The following is a 21,718-nucleotide window of genomic DNA, read 5'->3' on the forward strand; positions in this document are numbered from 1 at the left end:
CTTCTGCTTCAATTCCATCCAGGAGATGGGCTGTGGCTCCAGTCTGGGCGTCATCTCCGACAACCTGCTGGTGACGGGCGGGCAGGGCTGCGTCTCCTTCTGGGACATCGGCTACGGCGATCTGCTGCAGACTGTCTACCTGGGGAAGAGCAACGAGTCGCAGCCTGCGCGGCAGATCCTCGTGCTGGAGAACGCCGCCATCGTCTGCAACTTCGGCAGCGAGCTCAGCTTGGTCTACGTGCCCTCAGTGCTGGAGAAACTGGACTGAGGAGGGACGGGTGCTGCAGGCCGGGCGGTGAGCGCCGGGTGGATGCGGCGATGGGATGGACCTGGATCTGCAGCACTGCAGGGCTCTGCTGCCTCTGCCCCGTGTGAACTGCTCTGTGTTGGCCGCCAGGCTGCAGGCACCGAGCCCTGCGGCCTCCCTGCGTTTCCTGCACTGCTCCTGGGCTGCATGTGGTCAGAGGTTGGTGTGTGCGCTGCTGAGGCAGCGTGCTGGAGGCACCGTGCTCCGCTCCAGCACCCTGCGTGGGACAGGAGCTGCAGGACCGGTGGCTGCAGCAGGAAATGCAGCTGGGCGTGTTGAGGAGACCGAATGAAGGCAGTAGGTGTGGGAGCGTGGAGCTGGGGAGCTCAGGTGCCTGTCTTGCTGCAGCACGGCCAGGGCCCTGTTGCCTGCAGTGCTCCGTGGGGCAGGAGGCCGCTGCACACAGCACAGCTCTGTGGCTGTAGGCAGGACGGCTCCATGCTCAGAGCGGCTCCACGTGCCTTAGCGCGCAGGCCGGGCCCGGGCAGCCCTGCTGTGTGTGGGCTCTGTGCTGCAGCAGTTCCTGCCCTATTTATTTATATGCTGTATATATTTATTTATTCTGGCAGGAGAGTGCGGGAGCTGCCCCAGGCCCCATCTGCAGCAGTAGCACCTTCCTCCTCCTCCTCCTGGGGCTGAGGGAGAGGGGCCCAGGGCACACATTCTGCTCCAAGGTGTACGGGGCCATTCCCCAGCAGTTTCTAATGCTCTTTTTGCTCAAGTAAACGATGCTGTTGTCTGTTCCTCAAACCCCACTGATTGTAGGGGCAGCGCTGCAGCCCGGGAGCAGCTGCAGGGGGGTAGGAGGAGGAGAAGGAGGAGGACGACAGCCCCGGCCCCAGCGCCCGCCCCGCACCTCGGGTGGCCTTAGCGCTGCTGTACGCTTTGTGCTGTACAGTGGGAGCATTTTTGTACCAGATTGTGTTTTATATGTGTACAAAGACACCTCCATTAAACAACTAACCTGAGCGTGGCTGCTGCAGTACTGACCCATCGCCCCCTCACTCAGCCCCACGGCTGTGGCCAAAGCCCAAGTGGGAGAAGCGCTTCTGTGCCAGATCAAACTCTCTTTATTTTAGTAGCAAAGAGCTGAAAAAGTCAGTTCTGCTCAGAGTGAAAGGCCGTGCTGAGCGCCCGTGTGACGCTGCACAAAGCAGAGGGTGGGGGGAGGCCGTGCCCCACCATGTCCCACCGAGCTGGGGGCTGTAGTGCTGCTGGGGGGGTGGGCTGAGCCACCCCTCAGCTCTTGTTGAGTGTCCAGAGGGGGTCGAGCATGCTGAGCGGGTCATCGCTGGGCCGGGGAGCCCGCAGCCCTTCGCCCGTCTGCGCCTGCAGGAAGTTCTGTTTGTTCATGCGCTGTTTGCCCTTCAGCGACGCGTCCAACGTGAAAGCCTCGGGTGTGAGCGAGGCGAGGAGCTCCAGGGAGGAGGTGGGCGCCGGGGGGGCAGCGGGGGCTGGCGGGGGGATCTCCTCCACGTGGTTGCTGCTCTCGGCGTCACCCGGCGGCTCTGGCACCGGCTCAGGGTTGGGGGCACAGACACCATCTGCCGCCGTCCCTCCGTCCGTCCCCGTCCCTCCGTCCGTCACAGCGTCAGGCAGCACCGGCACAGCCTCCATGGCGGCAGCGTTGGGCACAGGGGCGACCTCCGGCCCCCAGCCCACCCCTCCCTCCACCCCGCCCGGCGGTTTGATGCTCAGCTTGGCGATGGTGGCCTGGATGGAGCTGATGGGCACATCGCCGCCCAGCACCAGATCCTGCGGGTCCTGCTGGAAGTAGAGCTGCGGGAGAGGCTCCGTCAGCCCCGGCGCTGTGCCACCCCCACCACCCCCCCCTCAAAGCCCCCACACCCACCTTTGGGGACGCGCTGTTGGCTTTGGGGACGGCCGGAGCGCCCACCCCGTGGCGGTGCAGCAGCTGCTCGGCGTGCTGCAGGACGGCCTCATAGCAGAACTTCAGGTGCAGCTGCAAGAGGAAGGTGGGAGCACAGTGAGCACAGCAGCGGAACACGACCCCCCCCTCCCCCTCCCCGCCCCCAGCCGAAGCCCCCCGGTACCTTTTCCTGCAGCATGTGTTTGCGCTGCTGCCGCATGCGTCTCACCAGCTGCGCCAGCTCAGGGATGCCGTTCCCCGCCTCCACCTCCTGCACGGCCGCGTACAGCAGGCAGAACGCGCCGGTGCGGCCCACGCCGGAGCTGCGGGGATACGGAGCTGCGGCCGGAGGGCACAAAACGCGGACGGCACCGAAGGGACCCCCCCCCCTCCCCTCCCCCGAACCTCCCACCAAGCCCCCCGAGTCGGGCCGAGCCCGCAGCGCCGCTCACCTGCAGTGCACCACGATGGGGGTGTGCAGCGGGCGCTGGTGCAGGTAGTGGCCGTGCACGTCCTGGATGAAGCGCAGCAGGCTCGCCTTGCTGTCGGGCAGACCCCTGCGGGGAAGGGACGCTCAGTGCGCGGTGGGGACCCCAACTCAACCCTCACCCACCCCCCGGTCAGGGTTGCCCCACGCAGTCTTCCCTCGCTGGAGCTCCACCGGTGGGGAAGGAGCAGTTTGCGGCTGCAGCGGCTCCCTCTCACCCTGCTACAAAGCGGGACCCCCCGCCCCTTTCATCTCCCTCCCCATGGCCCCCCCGAAGCCCTTTGCCGTACAGCTCCGGCCAGGAGGTGAACTGCAGATGGATGACGGTGCGCTTCAGGCTCTGATCGCGATACTGCAGCGTTATCATCCGCTCCACGTGGGTCGGGGCCGCCTTCACGCTGCTGAGGACGAGAGTGATGGGACCCTGCACCACCGGCTGGCCCCGCTCCGTCGGGAAATACCGCAGCACCTTTTGCTGTGGGGATGAGACAAGGAAACGGGTCAGGAGCGCCCCGAGGTGTCCCCTCGTCCGCGTGCCGAGCAACCCTACCTTCTCCAGCTCCTGCTCCGACACCAGCATGACAACCACGGACACTTTCTGCTCGTAGATCATGAGCCAAAAGTCGGCGGCGGTGCCGAGCAGCGGCGCCTGCGTGGCGATGATGGTTGGGCAGTACGGGGACAGATCCTCCACCCTGCTGGCATTGATGTAGTCGTCTTTGCCCGAGCGGAGCACCACGCGGTTCCTGTCGTAGGGCATGATGTCCTGGTGTCGGTTCTTCATGGAATAGCAGCGGGCGATGGCGATGGAGAGCTGCCGGGCGTCGCGCTCCTGGGCGTCCTGCAGCTCCTTCCAAAGCGCGTCCAGCTCCGCGGTACCGCCGGGCTCCGTCTGCTCCAGGCGCTGCAGCAGCGCTCGGAAGCGCTCCAGCTCGGCCCGCAGCCGCAAAACGCGCTCGGGTTTCTCGTAGGGATCGTTCTCGATCAGCTGCACCGCTTTGGGCTTCTGACCCTCCTTGGCGTCCGCCTTGGTGGGCTGCAATAGGGGTTGCCCCACGGCCGCCTTGGAGCCGCCGTGCTGGCTCTCGGGGCTGGAGGACAGGAGGTCGTCGGTGGAGGAGCTCTGGCGCTGGAAGGCGGTCTCGGCTGTGCCCGGCGCGGGGGTCAGCGACGGCGGGGGTCTGTGAGGCACCGCGCCGGGCACCAACGGCGGGGGCTGCACGGGAGGCTGCGGGGATGGGGCCGGGGAGGGGACGAGAGGGCACTGCACCACCACGGGGCCCTGAACGTGGCTGAGGACGGGGCCTGGAGATGGGGCGGGGGAGGGCTGCGGGGGTCTCATGGGGGCGGCGGGGTGGCACGGAGCGGGGCTGGGACAGAAGGGCAGAGCCGGGGAGCCGCCGGGCACGGGCTGCAGAGCGCCGTGTATGGGCTGCGCCACAGGGCCGCTCTGACCGGGGGGTCCGGGCACCGCCGTGCCGAACGGGAGGGACCCGCCGTGCGGGGGGAGCCCGGGGGGCGGCAGTTTGTCCTGCCCGGGGGGCAGCGGGTAGAGCTGGGGCCGCAGCGGGGGCTGCCCGGGAGGCAGCTGCCCTACGGGGCCGGAGAAGGGCTGCTGGGCAAAGGGAGCCTGGGGGGGCAACGGGGGCCGGGCCGGGGGCTGGAAGGGCAGCGAGACCTGCGGGCGGGCCGGGGGGAGGAAAGAAGCGGCTGCCGCGGGAGGGAACGGCTGCGGGGCAGCGACGGCCGGGGGGCGAACCGGGAGGTCCGCGGGGGAAGGAAAGGCGGCCGGGGGCTGCGCCGGAGGGAACGGAGCCGAGTGGCCGAACGGCGGCTGCAGCCCTGCCTGGGCATAAGGGGGGAAGGAGGCGGCGGGGCCGCCCGGGCGCTGCGGGGGCACGAAGCCCCCCCCGGGGGGCACTGGCGGCCCCGGGAGCCGCGGAGGGGCCGCGCAGCTGGAGATGGGCGCCTGCACGCTGTCCACGGTGGTGGTGGCCGGGCGGGCGGCCGGGTTTTGCTCGGGGACAGCCACGGGGGTCGGACCCACGGCCGGGGGTCTGACGGGGCCGGGGGGCGGCAGCCCAGGTTGGCCCAGGCCGTAGGAAGCAGCGGGAGCCGCGGCGGGGCCGTGCTGCGGGGATGAGCGCGGGGGAAGCAGGTGGGGCAGCGCGTAACCGGGCTGTGCCAACGCCGCCCCGGGCTGCACCGCACCTCGCAGCAGGGAAGCGGCCGGGAAGAGCTGAGGGGCAGAGGAAGGGGCTGAGCTGGGGGGCGGCCCGCTCACCTGGGGGGCTGAGGGCTGCAGGAGCTGCGCCGGCAGTACCGGAGCTCCGGAGACGTGGGGAAAGGGACCCGGGCCGGCAGCGGGGGCCGGCGGCAGCCCGTAATGCCCGGGGAGGGCGGGGAAGCGCGGCGGGGCGAAGGGTTGGCCGGGCTGCAGCGGTGCGCTCGCCAGCCTGGGGGCGAAGAGGTCGGGGCCGGGGGGCCGCAGCCCCGCAGGCAGGGCGGGGTCGAGGGCGAGTGCGGCCAGCGTGGCGGGCGGCAGGCGGGCCAGATGTGCGGCCAGGACATCGGGGGGGAGGCTGCGCAGGTCCTCGGGCAGGTCGGCCAAGCCCAGGGAGCCCAGCGGGGGGAGGTCGCCCACCTCTGGCCCCTCGGCTTCCAGCTCCAATGGCTTCTTCTGCAGGGAGGGTTTGGGGGCTGTGGGACGAGGGGGTGGGTGCTTCTTCATTTCCCTGGCAGGAGGGAGTAGGTATTAACATGGGCAGCTCGTCCTGAGAATCCCCCATCTCCACCCAGCAGGGTGCTGACACTGCCCCTTGGGGTGAGGAGAGTTCTTAGGGCTCTGGCACCGAAGCCAAAGCCTCCACACTGCAGCCTAATGTGCTTCTCCCCCTCCCTGGCTGTCCCACTGCATTCCTTCCAGCCCCAGCACCACCTACTTCTCCAAGATCTGCTGCCTGTTGGCTTCAGCAGCCTGGCAGGCCGCCCGTGCCTTCTCCAGCAGCTTGGCAGCTTTCCCCTCCAGGTCAGTGTAGAAATCCTTCCCCTCCTGAGATTTCTTCATCAGGTCCTCATAGGCTTCGTAGGAGGCCACCAAGGTCTGAACAGTGGTGTTCCACCTGGGGATATGGCACAGAGGTGTGTGCATGCATACAGAGAGCTGAGCTGCCCTCACGTTCCCCTGCCCCTGGGTAGCCCCAGTGTGCAGCACCAACAGCCACCAGAGACCCCACCCCACAGGCAGCCCTTTTGGGGTGGGTGAGGACTGTTTCCATATACAAGACCCACATCGTCCCCATGTCCCCACTCACTTGTGCTCCACCTCGGCCAGGGCCTTGCGCACAGCTGCGTATTTGACATTGGCATCTGTCAGGGCCTTCAGGATGTTCTCCTGTGCAGCCAGATTCTGCTCCAGGTATACCTTGATCTGGTCATACTTCTTCAGCTGCTCCTCAAAGAGTTTCTGCCCAGAGAGGGAAGGATCTGAGGGGCCAGCAGGCACGCTGCCTCCCAAGGGGCTCAAGGTTGGGATGGAGCAGAGCTCTCACTGCAGCCCACACTGGGTTACACGGCACAAGGAAGGGCTGGGGACACCCACCTTCATCTCGGAGCGATCAGTGGTGACCAGTGAGGTGGTGATATCATCCTTCTGAATCATCTCACGCAGCTGCTGCTCCAGGGACATCCGCTGGTCCCTCATCTCCTGCACCTTGCCCAGGATTCTCTTCAGGTTCTGCAGCACCTGTTTGTCATCTGGGGGATAGGGAACGCTGAGCAGCTGCGGTGGAGCCCACGCAGCAACCCCAGCCCAAACCCAAAGCAAAGGGAGGGAGCTGCAGGGGGTGGGATGTGGGGTGGCTCAGCAGTGTGGTTCTCACCTTCGCTCAGTGTGGGTGAGGGCAGCGCAGCCCGGACCTGTTCCAGCGGCCCGCTGAGCAGGCGGAGGTTGCCAATGTGCAGGTTCATGGCTTTGTGCAGCTCTGTGTTGGTGAAGCTGGCCTTTTCGTGCACCTCCATGTACTTGGAGCACTCCTTGCTGACCTCTGCCAGCCCCGTGGAGGATGCTGGTGGCGGAGAACCCTGTGGCACTGAGCCCTTCCCCAGCAGCTCCTGCAGCTTGCGCTCCTGCGCCTCGTCCTCCTCAAGCAGGTCCCGGATCTCCTTCAGCGAGGCTTCCACATCAGTGAACACTCCAGAGAGCACTGGAAAAGCAACACAGAGGCTGGTTTGTGGCAAGGAGAGGCCTGTAGTGAGTTCCAGGCAGCACCAAACCCCTCTGCTGCAGGCAGGACACCATCACCTACCACAAACAGCCAGCGGGAAGGATGCTTTAGGGGTAAGGAATTTAAACGGGCAAGAAAATGGTGGTAAGAGATTCCCCAGCTGCAGCCAGGGGGAAAATAGACAATCCCAGCCCCTTGCTGGTCCCAGTGAGCTCACCCTGCATGGACTGGACGAGATTCTTGACGGTGTCAGGGCGCACGCTGAGCGCGGCGCACTTCTCCATCAGGATGGGGGGGATGTGGCTGTACATGTCCAGGTTGTCCACTGTCTCAGGGTCCAGCTGCATGGAGTCCATGAACTGGCTACAGGTGGAAAGAAGCTCCTAGAGCAATGGCACCTGACCACCCCCAGCATCCCCATCCCATACCACAGCCACTTCAGGGCATGGCCCTGAGGAGTTGTCCTCCAGCAGCAAAGCAAAGCTGCAGGATGTATTTGGGAACTGGTCACTGACCAGAGCTGGGCAAACTGGGACAGCCTGTGCTCAGCACAAGGGCAAAGGGCCGAGAGCTCAGAGGTGTCTGTTCCCATCAGCAGACATCCCATGCGCAGCTCACTGCCCTACACCCAGGTCTGGAGCAGGAAGAGAGGCCAGGGCCCCGTTCAGGTACAGCTCACACGTACTCCAGCACTTCATTCTTGGCTTCAATCTTTGCCATTACGTCTCTCAGCAGTTTGGCCTTCTCCTCACTACAACAAAGAGAAAAATCCTTCAGTGCTGCTGTGAGACTCAGGAAACAATAACAGAATCATAGGGGTTGGAAGGGACCTCTGGAGACGAGCTGCAGCCCAGCCCCCCCCACCCCCAAAGCATGAGGACTCCCTGGGGACACAGGCTGTTTGTGAGCTCAGTCCTGGAGATCTGCACACAGCTCCATGATTGTCCTGGGACACACCTGTACAGTGAAGAAGCCTCGTGGGCAGCCATGGGCACCAGCTTGGCAAAGATATCAGGGCCGGTGACAGCAGGGTCTGTGGGGTTGACAGGGAGGGCTTTCACCAGTGGAGCACCTGCAGTTCAAACACAAAGCACATGTGAGTCTTGAGCCTCCAAAACTCCTCTGTTCCAAAGTCAAAGCCTCATTCCTAGCAGATTCCACAGAGAGGAGCGAATCTCAGCACAAAGCCCCACTGCTCCAGAGGTTTCCCACATCTCCACAAATCCACCATGCATCTCTGTGTATGCCCCCCACCCTTAGCAGCTCACAGGAGGGGGCACTGCCCATCCTTACCTTTCACAGACTGCAGGGTGTCCAAGGCAGGCACAGCTTCATGGTAGATGAAGTCGTTGTCTTTTTTGGCTGAGTTGTACCTAGAAACAAGAAGTGATGAGAAGCACACATCACCCCTGGCTCCCTGAGCGTGCTCCCCATGGGGTCAGGTTCTGCCCCTCCTGGGTTCTGGGAAGAGCCAAGAGCCTCAGGCAGCACGGGGGGGGGCACAGGACACTGCCATGCTGAGGCTCTTCACTGGCTGCTCAGGCCATGAGGTGTTTGTGGCCCATAGAAAAGCAGGACAGTTATGGCTGGGGCAGCCTGAGCACACTCACTTGCCACCGATCACATCCATAGTGAATCTCAGGGCTTCCTGGACAGTTTCTGGCTGTCCCTGCACAAGTGACAATAAAAGCAAGTTAGCACAGGCAAGGGTAGGGTACTGCTGCCCCAGTGCTGATTGCAGCTGCGTGAGCTGCAGGTACAGTTGGAGCGTACCCTGGGAGCAGCAGCAGCACCAGCCATCTCCTCATTACTGTGCCCTCCCCTGTGGGGCTGCTGGAAGGTAACAGAGCCTTGGAGAGGGCTGATGGATGTCCCAGAGGGGAACACTGATGCTCTGGGAAGCCATGTCTGCCACTCCAGTCAGTGGGCAAGGAAAGCTCTTACACTGGCACCACGAACTCTCATCTTTGGTATCTCACTGCCCATGAGCAGGGCTCAGCCCTCACCCCTCTCACAACACACCAGTACCCTGTGTGATTCAGTCCCCATTTCGAGGCACTGCACTCCAGATTCACACCAGCAAAGCAAAAGTCCCTTGTGTCACTCTGTCCCTTTCCTCAGGAGTGGACAGCAGTGCCTGGTGTCAGCCCCAGAGGTTTCCCTGAGCGCTGCTCCTAGAGCAGGGATGTGAAAGAATCATGCCCAAGGGTGCTTCCACAAAGCAGTGACACACTGAGGGTTTTACAGTCTGGTTACTGCTACCAGAGAAGGAAGGAATGTACCTTTGCCAGCTTGATAGCTTCATTGAGTTTATCCAGTGCACTCTGGAAGTAGATGACCTGCAGAGAGAAGAGGAATTAGCCCCAAATATGTTAAAAGCACCAGAGTTGGCGCAGAATTACGTGCCTACTCCTTGCACGGGAGTACCACCAGCCAACCCCATGAGCTGCAGCTTTGTTCAGTGTAATAGGGTTTGCCAAGAACACCTGCGTGGCACTAAAACAACCCCACGAAGCACCAGCACAATTAATAAACTCTTAATGCAGAAACCCCATCGTTAGCATGACAGTTCTTCCCAGGACTCAATCCTATCAGGGCAGGACCTCAATCCAGGCAGCGTGGGTCGACACAGCCACACTTACCCTTTCCCCAAACTTCTGCTGCTCTTCGGCCTGTTTTCCCATGTGCAGCTGGAACAGAACACAGCAGCAGTGTTAGGGATCCTTCCAATGAAATCTTTCTGGCAAGCAAATCAAGGGCTGGTCTCACATCGCAGCCCGGTGCCACTCTTCCCACTTACGTGGGCCACAGCAGCAAAATAGTAGATCTTCATTTGAACCAGCTTCTTCCAGTCCTTCTGGATCTTTCCCAGCAGTGAGGCTGTCTCTGAGTTCTCCAAGGCCCGGCAGGCCTCTTTGTAGTAATCCACCACCTGTGGGGAGCAGGATGGGTATTTAAAAACTCCACAGACAGATCCCAGTTTGAAAGGAAAGCAACAATGGAAAGGATTCAATGAGCCTGGTCTGAGATCACCCAGCCAGCACGGCAAGAAGTTGGTGGGCATCTTATTGATGTATTTTGGGTCAGAGACAGAGACTACAGCCATCCCTGTGCTAAGCTTTCCCCAGAGGGTGTGTTAAAAATACATTTTTCTTCGTGGAAATTTGCTGTTCTTCTGCTTTGAGGAGCTGTGACTGCATTCCCAGCTCGCTGTGACAGCAGCCTTGTGTGGCTGCACTGATGCTGTACAGGGTCTGGACAAACCCCTCCAACTTCCTCATCCCAAGCACCACTGCCATGCACAGAGAGAGCGAGGCTGTTTGCTTACAGCAGGTGCTCATGGAAACAGCAAGCATTCAGCAGAGATCCTCCAGTGCCTCACCTGAGCGCTGATCCGGGCCACAAGGAAACTCTTCCTGTTGTCCAGCATGGACTTCTCCAGCAGACACTCCTGTGCCTGGCCCTGCCAAAGCAAGAAGGAAGTCTGAGTTTTCCTGTACAGGAAACCCTCCTGGACTCACTGGTAGCAGTCCCTTTCTTGACAAGCCAGCACAGCACTGCTGACACAGCCCAAAAAGATGCCCCCCACAGCCCCTGGGCCCAGCAGTGTGGCACAGAGCTCTTCTTTACAATTTCTCTGAAAGATTGGTCAAGCACTGGAAGAGGTGGAGGCCCTGTCCTTGGAGGTGGAGATGTGGCACTTAGGGACATGATGAGGATGGTTTGATGGTTAGGCTTGGTGATCTTAGAGGTCTTTTTCAACCTTTATGATTCTATCTTTCACATCCCTGCTCCTAGGAACAGTGCACAGGGAAACCTCTGGGGCTGACACCACACACTGCTTCCTCCCAACCTCACTTCCAGTTACACAGCAGCTGCCCCACGGCATGCAAGGAGCCATTCCCACTTCCCCACTGCCCCAGAGCCCACTTCCTACCAGCATGAGGTTGATGTTGAGGTTGAGGATCTGGTGGCTCATGTCTACGCTGTAGGAGTGGGGGAAGTGGTCCCGCAGGTAGGTAAAGGCACCGGCAGCACACTGGAAATGGGTGCACGAAACCTTCATGCCCTGAGCAGACAGGAGAACACGTGTCATGCACACACACAAGCCAAGCCAGTGGATGCAAGGAGGCTGTGGAAGACTGGAGAGGCAGCATCCTCCCTTTGCACCTATGGTTAGGGTGATAAAATCCAGCTCAGCAGGGCTTAGATGTTTCCTGTGCTGTTTGTGCCTCCCTTGAGACTCCCAGAAGCAGCTGCCACAGCCTGCCACAAGCTCTTAGGGCCAGCTTCAATCCAGAAAGCTCTCAATGCATTTAACGGTGGTTTTAATGCACGCTGTGCATGCACTAAATTGTGACCAAATCCTGTGTGAGATCTCTCCCCTCCCAATCCTTTGTGCTGAGAAAACAGCAGACATCCAGAGCTGGTGTCTGACACCGATGCTTTTAACAACCCACACCGAAGAGAAGGGACTGTTACCTCCTCAGACACTCTCTTGTCCATGGCGCCCAGCATGGAGTGCAGTGCACCTGGGGAAAGAGGAGCACAGCTCAGCGGAGTGATTTGCAGCCGGTCAGCCCCCACGCAGCCCCACATGCAGTGCCAAAGCCAGAAGCTGGGTGTCCCTTTCCAACGAAGCCCAGATCTGGATAGAGTTTCACTAAAGCCTTTTCCTCTGTGCGTTGTTGAACAGAAAGCAGTCTGCAATGCAAAGGGCAGCCCCAGTCACAGGGATGTGAGTAACTTCAGCTGCACTGACAGCATCTCTGGAATGAGTGTGACCTTTCCTTTGGGTCCACAAAACCCAACACAAGAGAGCAAGAGGGCAACAAGTGTTGATTTGTTGTTTTTAAACATATTTTGAGGGATGCTGCATGACAAAGTCTGACTGGGTTGTCACTGTGCTAGAAAGAACCTTCTTCCTGCAGCCATGGAACCTGCAGCCCAGCCGTGACTCAGATGCAGGGCAGTGCACAACTGGGGTGCTCTCAGATAAAGAGGAAAGGGAAAGAAGTTTCTGGCAAAACCCAAAGTCAGCTTCCTGCGCTTCTGCCAGGCTGCTCCAAGGAGGGAACACAGACTGAAGGCAGGGCAGAGAGGAGGGATATCCCTCAAGCCCAGTGAAATGAAGGGTGGACCAGCAGGGCAGCTGGTCTCCCAGGACTCACCCAGATTGTACAGGATGCAAGCCTGTTCATACTTGATGTCCTCATGAGTCACTGTCTTGCCTGAAAAGATCTCTGTCCTGCAAAGAAAGAAGGTTGTTCACCAGCTATAGGTGGAGCTACAGGCTCTGTCTTGCATCTCCTTAGAGCCAGCCTCTGTCTCAGCTCAGCCTTCCTGCCAGCTTCCCAGGGCAGGATGCCATTTCCCACAGGGCTCCCAGGAGCCCCCTGTGCCAGACACAGCTGTATTTCAGCAGCAGGGGAAGCTGGCCTAGAAGTGCCATCACAAAGAGACCAGTGATTGTGCTGCCCTCCTACAGCTTCTGGGAGGCAGATTCTCCCCACCAGCCTCCAACCCCAGTGGCCTCTCTGGTACACCAAACTGGAGGCACGTAGGGCACTGTGCCTAAAGGCTCTTCCACATAGATTAATGGGAAAGGTGCAGTGCAGAGTGGAACGTATCAGATGTCTGTAAAGGATGTGCAAAGTGATGAGGGGGCAGCTGTTCCGGTTTGGGGCAACCTCCTTATTTCACAAAGTGCAGCAATCACTTGCAGCTCCCAATCCTCCCATCCTTAATGCCCCAGCCTTGAATACACAGGAAAACTGTGCCCCACAAGGGCATGAAGAGGAGGCCCCTTTTCCCCTACCCCAGCACAGCTCACCATGCAATGGGAACTGCAGCCTCCTGCTCGGCGCCCATGGGGATCCGGCTCTGCAGGTAGTGGAGCTGGCCAAAGTATTTCCTCAGTGTGCTGCAGCCCTCGAAGTCCCTGGGCACGTTCACGGCGCTCTGGGGAGACAGAGAAAGAGGAATAATCTGCACAGGGCTGGGCAGCACACTGGGCGTGATGGCAAAGGGCCCAGTGCCAGCCTGGCTTGCAAGAAGGTGTGCAGGTGGGAGCAGGTGCCTTTCTGCAAGGGACAGTTGAGCTCACAGATTTGTTGGCACCCCCATGATAAGCACACTGAGAAAAAGATGTCTGTCTGCTCCCAAATTATGCTTTATGGAACCAATTTATGGATCCAGAGCAATGAGATCAAGAAGGAAGAACCCGCGTTCTCCTTGTCACAGAGTGAAACAATAAAAAGGAGGAATTTGAGAGCAACTGGAAACGTCTCATGCCTCTGATCAGATGCAGTGGGGGGTGTCTGCAGCCTGCAGGGCTGTTAGAGCTGTTCCTTTACTCCTGAAGGAAAAGACAGGCTGCCCTGCCAGCACTTGTGCATGCACAAAGCCCTCTGGCTGCCAGGCCCACAGCTCTGCCTCAGCCCTGTGTGCCTCTCACCATCCCTTTTTTTGGAGGTTCTCAGTGGGGCTGTGGCTATCATGCTACAGAGCCCTAACATCCAACCTCCTCAAGCTCTCGGGGAGCCCAAATCACCTCGGAAGCGCAGGATACAGCCCAGTTGCTGAAAGCATTGCCATTGGGTGATGCTGAGGCCAGCAGAGCTGACTTACCTGCCGGAGCACCTCCAGCTTCCGCAGCTCCTCATTGTAGTTCTCTGGGTTCTCCCCATAATTCTTTAGGACAAACTGGAAGGGAGAAAGAACAGGTGAGAGCCTGGTCCCATTTGAGAGCAATACCCACAACCACTGCCTGTCCCAGATCAAGCAGGGCCTGCAAGAATTCCCTGTGTTGTTTCTGACGGACACTTTCCCATGGAGCTTGCTCAGAGGGCAGCCTGGGGATGGTGGGAGGGATGTACTCCTGCCCCAGGGTTCTGCCAGGAGTGGGGAAGGCACTGTTGGGGAGGATTCACATTTTATACTCATCTGTGCCTAACTCACATGCATCAAGGAAAAGCCTCTGCTGAGCACCCAAGGGTGAGGTGGCTCAGAGTGCCAGTTCAAAGGGGATACAGGAAAGCTGGGGAGGGACTTTTTGTCAGGAGCACAGAGGTAGGACAACAGTAATGGCTTTAAACTACAGCAGGGTGGATTTAGTAACACAACAGCACAGGCAGCCCAGAGCAGCTATGAGTGCCCCAGCCCTGCAGTGCCCAGGGCCAGATTGGATTGGAGGTGTTCCTACCCATGGGAGGGATTGGGTCTGGGTGGGCTGGGTTTCTTCCAACCCAAACCATGCTATGATTCTTTTGGGTTACACTTTTGGCAAGCTTGGCACTTCCAGACTGAAAAGAGCTCTTGTGGCTTTGTATACAGCAATCCTCTGAGCACTTATCTGCCAGGTTAAAGCAGTTTGGTACATCTGAAGCACTGCTCGCCCCCTTGCCACTGAAGTAGATCTAAATCTCCCACCATGCAATAAATAAAATATAAAAATAAATCCATACATAAAACTCTCAGCCGGGCCAGAGCTGCACAATGCCCAGGGCAGTGGGGCATGACTCAGCTGCATGGTGATGAAGCCACTCCCGATGTCACCGTGTCCCTCCCACCCCACTCCTCTGTATCCACATCCCAAAATTCAGCAGGCAAGCAGGTGGTGGCACTGGAGAAACAAACACCTCTCTGCATGCACGTAAATAAATGAATTTCTAACTCAGCAAGGTTGTAAAGCGTGGTTTCCCTCCATAGGTGGCACTTCGAAGTGCCAGCTGGAGGTGGGGCTTCTTGTTTGTAGCTGATAATTAAGTCCTGAATCTCCCTCCACTTCATAAAAACAAACTGAAGGACAGAGAGGTAACAGCCCTGCTAGGACAGCCCACTCAAGCTGCAGGTGAGGGTGTCTGCTCACCATAACATCACTCTTTTCAGTCAGAAATCTTAAATAATAGGCAAGAGCTTTCATAGAAGCAACCATCACAAAGGTCTAAAAACACGTTCAGAAGAAGGTGGGGACGGAGGGGATGGAGTGCCAAAGCACAGCTCAAACAAGTTTGAAGGGAGAGGGGCTCAGCTTCCCTAAAGTCAGAGTGACAGGCAGGGCACCAAGCTGGGGTCTGCAGGAACTTTTCCTCCCTCCATGTTTTACTTTGGACAGGGAACACATTGAACACGATGTCCTTTATGGGCACAACAGATGCCTGCTAATCTTTCACATTTCAGCTCTGAGGTTGACAAATATCATTCTTTTCCATCAGGACAAATGCCACGTTGCTCCCTCGGAGGAAAACACACATCCCATGGGCAGGGGTTGAACGGGAATGGTTTGGCTTGACCTCAATACAGGGCAGCAGCCCTCAGCCCATCTGTTGGCTCTCAGCCCATCTGTTGGCTATGGTCCCTGCACGTTTCCATCCCAGGACAGGACTCCAGTTCTGGCTGTCCCACGCTGTGCCTTGCAGCCCCTCAGCTGTAGGATCAAGGAGCCTCTCACTAGCAACAGAAGCACACACGAGCACAAACCCACTTCTCTTTTCAACTCCTGATGGGTGCTGGGCAGCTCCTTTTGAAGGTCACTATAACTCTGCCATACTTGTAGCTTCCCTCAATCCTTAATGCTCCACATCAGGGTAACAGAATTGCCAAAAGTGGGACTGTCAGAAATGGGAGCACCAGCACACTCTTCCTGAGCGTCGTCCTCCCCCCAAAATCCCCAGCAACAGAGAGATGAGGAGAAATTCATCTGCACGCAGCACTGGGCTTCTGACACACACTTCTTGGTGACACCAGTGCCTGTCACGGTTATGAACCACGAGTGCAGTGCTGGAGAAGGTGGGGTCTGAGGAAGAACACGGTGCTGGGAGCCGGTCACGTGCTGCAGGAACAGAGCTGCCAACTCACCCTGTAGTTCTGGATGGCTCCTACTGGGTACTGCAGGCTTGAGGAAGCACTAAAGCTTCCTCACACCCCAAACTCTGCCCCCAAGCACCTGCAACAGTTACCCACTGCCCCAGCGATGAGAGCTCTGGAGAGTCCCAAAGTGGGCACAAAGGCCTCAGGTGACAGGGCTGGGACATGCCAACAGCCTCACTTCCAGCACAACGCCCTGCACCACGCTGAGCACAGCCAGGATAAGGTGAGCTGAGCCACAGAGCCCCACAAACCCCTCCCAGCCCCACACCTATCGCAGCCCTAGGGACATCCCAGGACCTCCGCTAGGCCCTGAGCCCACAGGGCCTCCCCACACAGCCCCGGCGCTCCTCTCCCTCACAGGCCCCTAGCCTCCTCCCAGCTACCACAGACACCCCACAAATCCCCCGCAGGCCCCACACAGTGCTCCGGGAGCGCTCCCGGAAGGGGCCTCGCCGCCTCCAGCAGGTCTCACGCAGGCCTCGACCCCCACCTTCTTAACAGCGGCGTTGAAAGCGAACTCCCCGGCCTCCTTGAGATCCAGCCAGATCATGGGCATGCGGGGCACGGCCTCCATCCCGGCCCAGCCGCCGCCGCCGCCCCGCCGGAAGCGAGCGCGGGGGCTCACGGGAAGCAGAGTCCTCCAACCCGGCCGTGCCGGGGCGGGGCCAGTTTCCTCTTCCGGTCAGCTGAGACGCCCCGCCCCCCTGTGCGTGCCTGGCGTAGTTTCCATGGCGACACCCCGCTTCCCCAGAGGGGCGGGGAGCGTTGTTGCTATGACGACGCCTCGCTCGCGGATTGGCGGAAGTGACGGTTGCCATGACGACGCTCCGCCTCTTGGCAACGCGAGGCGGTTCCTATGGCAACGCCCTGGGCCTGCTCAAGGCTGCGACCTGGCCTACCTGCTAGGCCCAGCAGCCCCGGCTCCGCACCTCTAGCCCTCCTTGTTTCCGGATGGTTTCTGCCTCCCTCAGCAGAGCTGGGGCAGAGTGTCCTTTTGTAGGGCTGCAGGTGGCTTTCATCCTCCCCGAGCAAGCTGTCCTGCCGGGAGCACTCACAATCATTCCTGTGCCACACATGGATCCACGCATATTTGTTTCAGTATAAGTTATACAAATCGTTGATCCTTATGGCTTCCTTCCAACCCAGGTTATACTATGATTCTCTTCTTCATAACACACCAACTACTCTTGTGTTGTCACAGTGAGGTAGCATGCGTTCACACACACCTTCCAGAAAGCTTCTTCCTCTTCTACATAAAGCAGAAATACTGCAGTGCCAATATTCATTGCCTAAATATATACATATGGAAGTTCTTAGCTCCATTTCCTCAGTATTTAGCACAGAGAGTGGGCAGATAAGTGCTTAATTAGGAAATTAGCTAAGTACCCCCCTACACACCCCAAACCTTCCTCAGTGCTCACAAACAGTTTAAATACAATAAAAGACCACCCCCCAAGGCCTATGGGACACCTTCTGTGCCTGCTGTGAATGCCCTAATGACAGCCCAAGGGTGCCTCAGGAAGAGCAGAGCACGGATCCCTGCTACTACATTGGTGCAAAGAGCCAAATTCAGAATTCTTCTGGCCAAAGAAAAGCACCAAAACACCTCCACCAAGGGCAAGATCTTGCTCGCCGTCTCCTAGAGTCTGGAACAGCCAGTTTGCCAGCGACAAGCAATGAGCAGGAGGGGGAACGGCAATTTATGAGGGTGGATGGTGATAGGACAAGGGGAATGATTTCAAAATGAGACAGGGGAGGTTTAGGTTGGATAAGAGGAGGAAGCTTTTCAGCCAGAGGGTGGTGAGGCACTGGAACAGGTTGCCCAAGGAGGCTGTGGATGCCCCATCCCTGCAGGCATCCAAGGCCAGGCTGGATGTGGCTCTGGGCAGCCTGGGCTGCTGGTTGGTGACCTGCACACAGCAGGGGTTGGAACTGGATGAGCATCGTGGGCCTTTGCAACCCAGGCCATTCTATGATTCGATGAACAAGGCTGTTTGCTGTGGTACCACAATGGGTTTGGATGCCTTTGCAGCATCTGTGGTCCGTTCATCTATTGCTCTTCCCCCAGAAACATGTTTTTCTCTTTGGACCTTTCTTCCAGACATTTTTTGAGATAACAGGCTGATATCAAGGTTATAATAAAGAACAGTGTGAGAATTACAATGGCCACAACACAATAATACTTTGGTGAGCAGCCTTTGAAGCTGCCATAGCAGTAGTGCTCAGTGAGATGCTCAATTTCCACTTCTGCCAACTGAATCAGACCCTTGCTATCACACACACTATCCAGTTCACTTTCCTCTAAGCATATTTATTTTTAAAATGTGTGTATTGGGAAAATTTATCGATGGCTCCCTAAACAACCTAAACTTGCCTGTGTATGTGGCCCCAGTGCCAGATGTGCCTCCAGGGGATGGGATGTGGAGGGCTGGTGCATGTGGCTGTGGGCATGCAGGCTGTTCTGGAGGATGGTGGGGATGTGGGAGCAGCCCTTGGTGCGAGAGCTGAGGTTCTCCAGCAGCCTTTGCTCTTAGATGTGTTATCTGCACTGCTTGGAATGGAGCACACTTACGGGAAATGCGTCTGTGGGACCTTCAGCCTCACCTGGCATGTGTGCAGGTGATGTGGGTGATCTGCAGCTCGGAGGCAGCAGCAGAACGGGCAGCATATTCCTGGAAGAATTGTCAGGATAAAACGTTCAGCACACAGCTACACACGTACACAGTGCTGCGGGTGAAGACCTGGGCTCCACGATCTGGGACGGGGGGGCACTGTGCTGGTGGCAGTCATGGGGGTTCCACAGGGCTCCATGTCAGGGCTGATTCTCTTCAGTGTTCTCTCCATGACTGCAATATGGTGGCGGGGCGGGCGGTATCCGGAACGGGACCGGGTCCGCGGGAGCTCCGGGCTCTGTCCCAACAGAAAGTGAAAGCAGTCCTGCTGCTCCTGCGGCCCTCGGGTGAACCAAAGCCCGGGCTGAGCTGCTCCCATTCCCAAAAGTCACACGGAGCAGAAACCACACGGCCCCTCTGGGCCCCATCCCGCCCCGTGCAACAGGCAAAGGGACGGCCAGGGGTGTGCGGGGGGGTTTCCCTTGTGTGGGATCTCTGCACCCGCTGCCCTCACCTGCACACAGAGCTGAGAGACAACAGCAGTCATTGTCAGCAGCCAACACGGGCTGGTGAGGGGCAAAACCTGTCCTGTGAACTCGGTCTGCAGGTATGACGGTCACCCACTGAGCTGCTCATGGGGATCCAGAGCTGGTTGGATCCAGAGCTGTTTGTATTATTGCACCCATAGCATTGCTCACAGGAACCCTGCAGGCACAGTGCCTGGCACACAGCTGGACATGGACACGGTGTGTTGGGTGAATGCTGGCCTGACGGCGTTTGGGCCACGGGGGTAGAAGTGCTGGTGGCAGTCACTGGGAGTTCCACAGGGCTCCATCTCAGGGCCGGTTCTCTTCAGCGTTCCCTTCAGTGACTGGATATGGGTTCTCAGTAGAGAGGGGGGAGCAGAGACCGGACAGCAGCCCCACAGAAGGGCTCTGGGGGCTCTGGGATGGCCTGATGGATGTGAGCCATTAGTACGCCCTGCAGGCAAAAGGGCCCCATCCCCTGGGGTGCAGCAGGCCCAGCAGTGCTGGTGAGGGAAGGGACCATTCCCTCTGCTCTGTGCTGCAGCCTGACTTCGAGCATGGGGTGCTGCTGTGTGAGAAGGGCATGGAGCTGTTAGAGCGGGCGGTCTGCAGAGGTGCCTGAGGCCCCAAGTGACCTGTGGCTTTGGGATGTGGGATTTGGTCTCTCCTGCCTCCACAGGGACACCCAGAACAGGCGGCACAGCCTCATGTTCGGGACTGAATGTCCACAAGGAAGAAACCCCACAGCCTCTGGGTCCTTGTGCCGGGGCTGCAGCACTGCATGGCACAGCAGTGCTTCCTTTAACTGAGAGTGTACCAGTAGGACAAAGGTGAATGGCTTGAATGTAAAAGAGAGCAGTTTTAGAGTAGGTATCGTGAAGAAATTCTTTAAGACAAGGGTGGTGAGGCTGTAAATCAAGTTTCCCAGAAGAGCTGCTGTTGTCCCATCCCTGGCAGTGCTGGAGTCCAGGCTGGATGTGGCTTTGGCACAGTGGGCGGTGTCCCCGCAGTGGGGCAGCTCAGATGTGGCCAATTGTGGAGCAGTGCCATCTGTGATCGCAGCACCGCCCTCCTCCTGAGCTGCCTCTAAAAGCGCTGCTGAGCTGCACAGCGGTTCCAGCCCCGGCCCTGCTGTGCAGGAGGAGAGCAGGAGCAGCACAGTGCAGCAGTCAGACCTGGGGACACAGCGCAGCGCTGCTTCGGTGAGTTGCCTGCAGCTCTGCTGCCACTACCGGAAGAAATTCCAAGGAAGCAGAATCTGCTTTCGAGGAGTGGGTTCTGATTTCCACGAATAAAGTTCAGCCAATATCTCTTTCCAAAGACAATGTCAATGGAGATGGGTAATTTTAGCAACATTTCACTTTCCCCATGCACAGACGGCTGTGGGACTGAGCTGAGTCCCCAGAGATCATCTGTATCACCTTTATTGGCACAGGGAGTGAAGCAGAGGAGGTTTGTGCCACTCTCACTTAAAATCTCTCTCCTTCCAGGCTGCCTGTGTGAGTGTGAGTGCTCTCCCGATGGCAGGACATCCAAGCACAGGTGAGCTGCTTACCAAGCACAGGCAGCCTCAGCCCAGCCGGGCTCCTGGCTGAGTGCTGGGGAAGCACGGCGCGTTCGCAGCCTCGTGCAGCCTGGTGCACGTGTGGGCTTTGTAGAAGGCCGTGGCCTCGAGGGTGTCCTGATGCTGCCTCCCATCTCCCTGCTGTGAGAGCTGCACAGAGCGAGGCTGAGGGCGGACGGGTCCGAGCGAGCCCTATGTGCCTGCTGGTGTGGGGCTCGGTATCCTTGTGCCGTCGCGGGGTCCGGGCTCTGCGGGCGTTTTCTGTAATGGGACGGGGTCCACGGAAGCGCGGCGTGGGGTCGGCAGCCCCTGGAGGAGTTGTTGTCCGTCCCGTCCAACCCGTGTCCCGTTGTCCCCGCAGGTGAGCAGTCGGAGCTGCGCGTTGTGCTGCTGGGGCGGAGCGGAGCGGGGCGAAGCGCCACCGGCAACACATTGCTGGGCGAGGAGCGCTTCGAGTCCCACCTGGCGTCCCAACCCGTCACCACCACATGCAGAGATGGCAGGCGGGATTGGCGCCAGTGGTGCGTGGTGGTCGTGGACACCCCGGCGATTTTCGGGGGCTCACAGTGGGACAAGCAGCATTTGGCCGAGGAGCGCAAGCGCTGCCTCGAATTCGCCGCTCATGAGCCCTGCGTGCTGGTGCTGGTGACACAGCTGGGCCGTTACACACGGGAGGACCGGGAGGTGCAGAAGAGCGTGCGGAAACTCTTTGGGAAGGGCGCTAAGAAGCGCATGATGGTGGTGTTCACCAGGAAGGAAGACCTGGGGGGCGGCTCGCTGGATGAATACGTGAAGGCGGCCGAGAACGGAGCTCTGCAGAAGCTGGTGAAGGCGTGCGGGCAGCAGTACTGTGCTGTGAGCAACAGAGCGCCGAGGCAGGACCGGGATGTGCAGGCTGATGAGGTGCTGGAGAAGGCTGTGAGCATCGCACGCGGGAAGCGCGAGGAGTCCCGGCGCAAGCGGTGTTGGTTGTGTTTGTCATAATTAAGATCTAATCACCGTGACAAGACCCACGGCTCCATGTACAAAAAGGAAGGGGGGGGGGGGGGGGAAAGAAGATGGATCCAGACGAAGGAAGTGGTGGCAATGAGCTAAGGAAATAAATAGTTAATTTCCTAATTGTATTAGTGAAATTTAATTGGAATTGAAGCTAATAAATAAACGAGAGTTTCCAAAACCCAAAGCTCTTATGCTGATGCTATGAGCAGCTGTGACACACGGGGAGCAAAGGAGAGCGCTGCTGTGAGTTTTCAG

At 58.9% G+C, this 21,718-nt stretch overlaps 3 protein-coding genes across 10 annotated transcripts in view; 2 read left to right on the forward strand and 1 right to left on the reverse strand.

The window, feature by feature from the left end:
• The window catches only part of SCAP (SREBF chaperone), a 54,106-nt gene extending 52,831 nt beyond the window's left edge, over positions 1 to 1,275 (forward strand). For all 8 annotated transcript variants that reach the window (XM_085226817.1, XM_085226815.1, XM_085226814.1 and 5 more), the window contains one exon: positions 23 to 1,275. In XM_085226817.1, the coding sequence (XP_085082943.1) occupies positions 23 to 268 (246 nt within the window). In that variant the 3' untranslated portion in view covers positions 269 to 1,275. The remainder of the gene's footprint in view (positions 1 to 22) is intronic.
• Positions 1,276 to 1,354: 79 nt separating this feature from the next.
• Positions 1,355 to 16,451, reverse strand: PTPN23 (protein tyrosine phosphatase non-receptor type 23). The gene is made up of 25 exons (XM_085226812.1): positions 16,252 to 16,451; positions 13,521 to 13,595; positions 12,724 to 12,851; positions 12,062 to 12,138; positions 11,373 to 11,422; positions 10,828 to 10,959; positions 10,273 to 10,353; positions 9,691 to 9,822; positions 9,533 to 9,580; positions 9,173 to 9,229; positions 8,501 to 8,559; positions 8,184 to 8,263; positions 7,848 to 7,962; positions 7,576 to 7,641; positions 7,108 to 7,253; positions 6,546 to 6,869; positions 6,266 to 6,420; positions 5,979 to 6,130; positions 5,607 to 5,786; positions 3,215 to 5,399; positions 2,955 to 3,139; positions 2,630 to 2,734; positions 2,362 to 2,500; positions 2,160 to 2,270; positions 1,355 to 2,086 (listed from the first exon to the last, which is right to left on the reverse strand). Exons 1-25 carry the CDS (start codon positions 16,333 to 16,335, stop codon positions 1,547 to 1,549), a joined length of 5,406 nt encoding a protein of 1,801 aa, XP_085082938.1. The 5' UTR covers positions 16,336 to 16,451; the 3' UTR covers positions 1,355 to 1,546.
• Positions 16,452 to 19,957: 3,506 nt separating this feature from the next.
• On the forward strand, positions 19,958 to 21,641 carry LOC146544050 (GTPase IMAP family member 1-like). The gene is made up of 3 exons (XM_085226834.1): positions 19,958 to 20,102; positions 20,391 to 20,442; positions 20,826 to 21,641. The coding sequence occupies exons 2-3, from the start codon at positions 20,421 to 20,423 to the stop codon at positions 21,446 to 21,448; spliced, it is 645 nt and encodes a 214-aa protein (XP_085082960.1). The 5' UTR covers positions 19,958 to 20,102; positions 20,391 to 20,420; the 3' UTR covers positions 21,449 to 21,641.
• The last annotated feature ends 77 nt before the right edge of the window (positions 21,642 to 21,718 follow it).

The sequence above is a fragment of the Meleagris gallopavo genome, chromosome 6 (assembly GCF_905368555.1).
Source record: "Meleagris gallopavo chromosome 6, MGAL_WU_HG_1.1, whole genome shotgun sequence".
Lineage (NCBI taxonomy): Eukaryota > Metazoa > Chordata > Aves > Galliformes > Phasianidae > Meleagris > Meleagris gallopavo.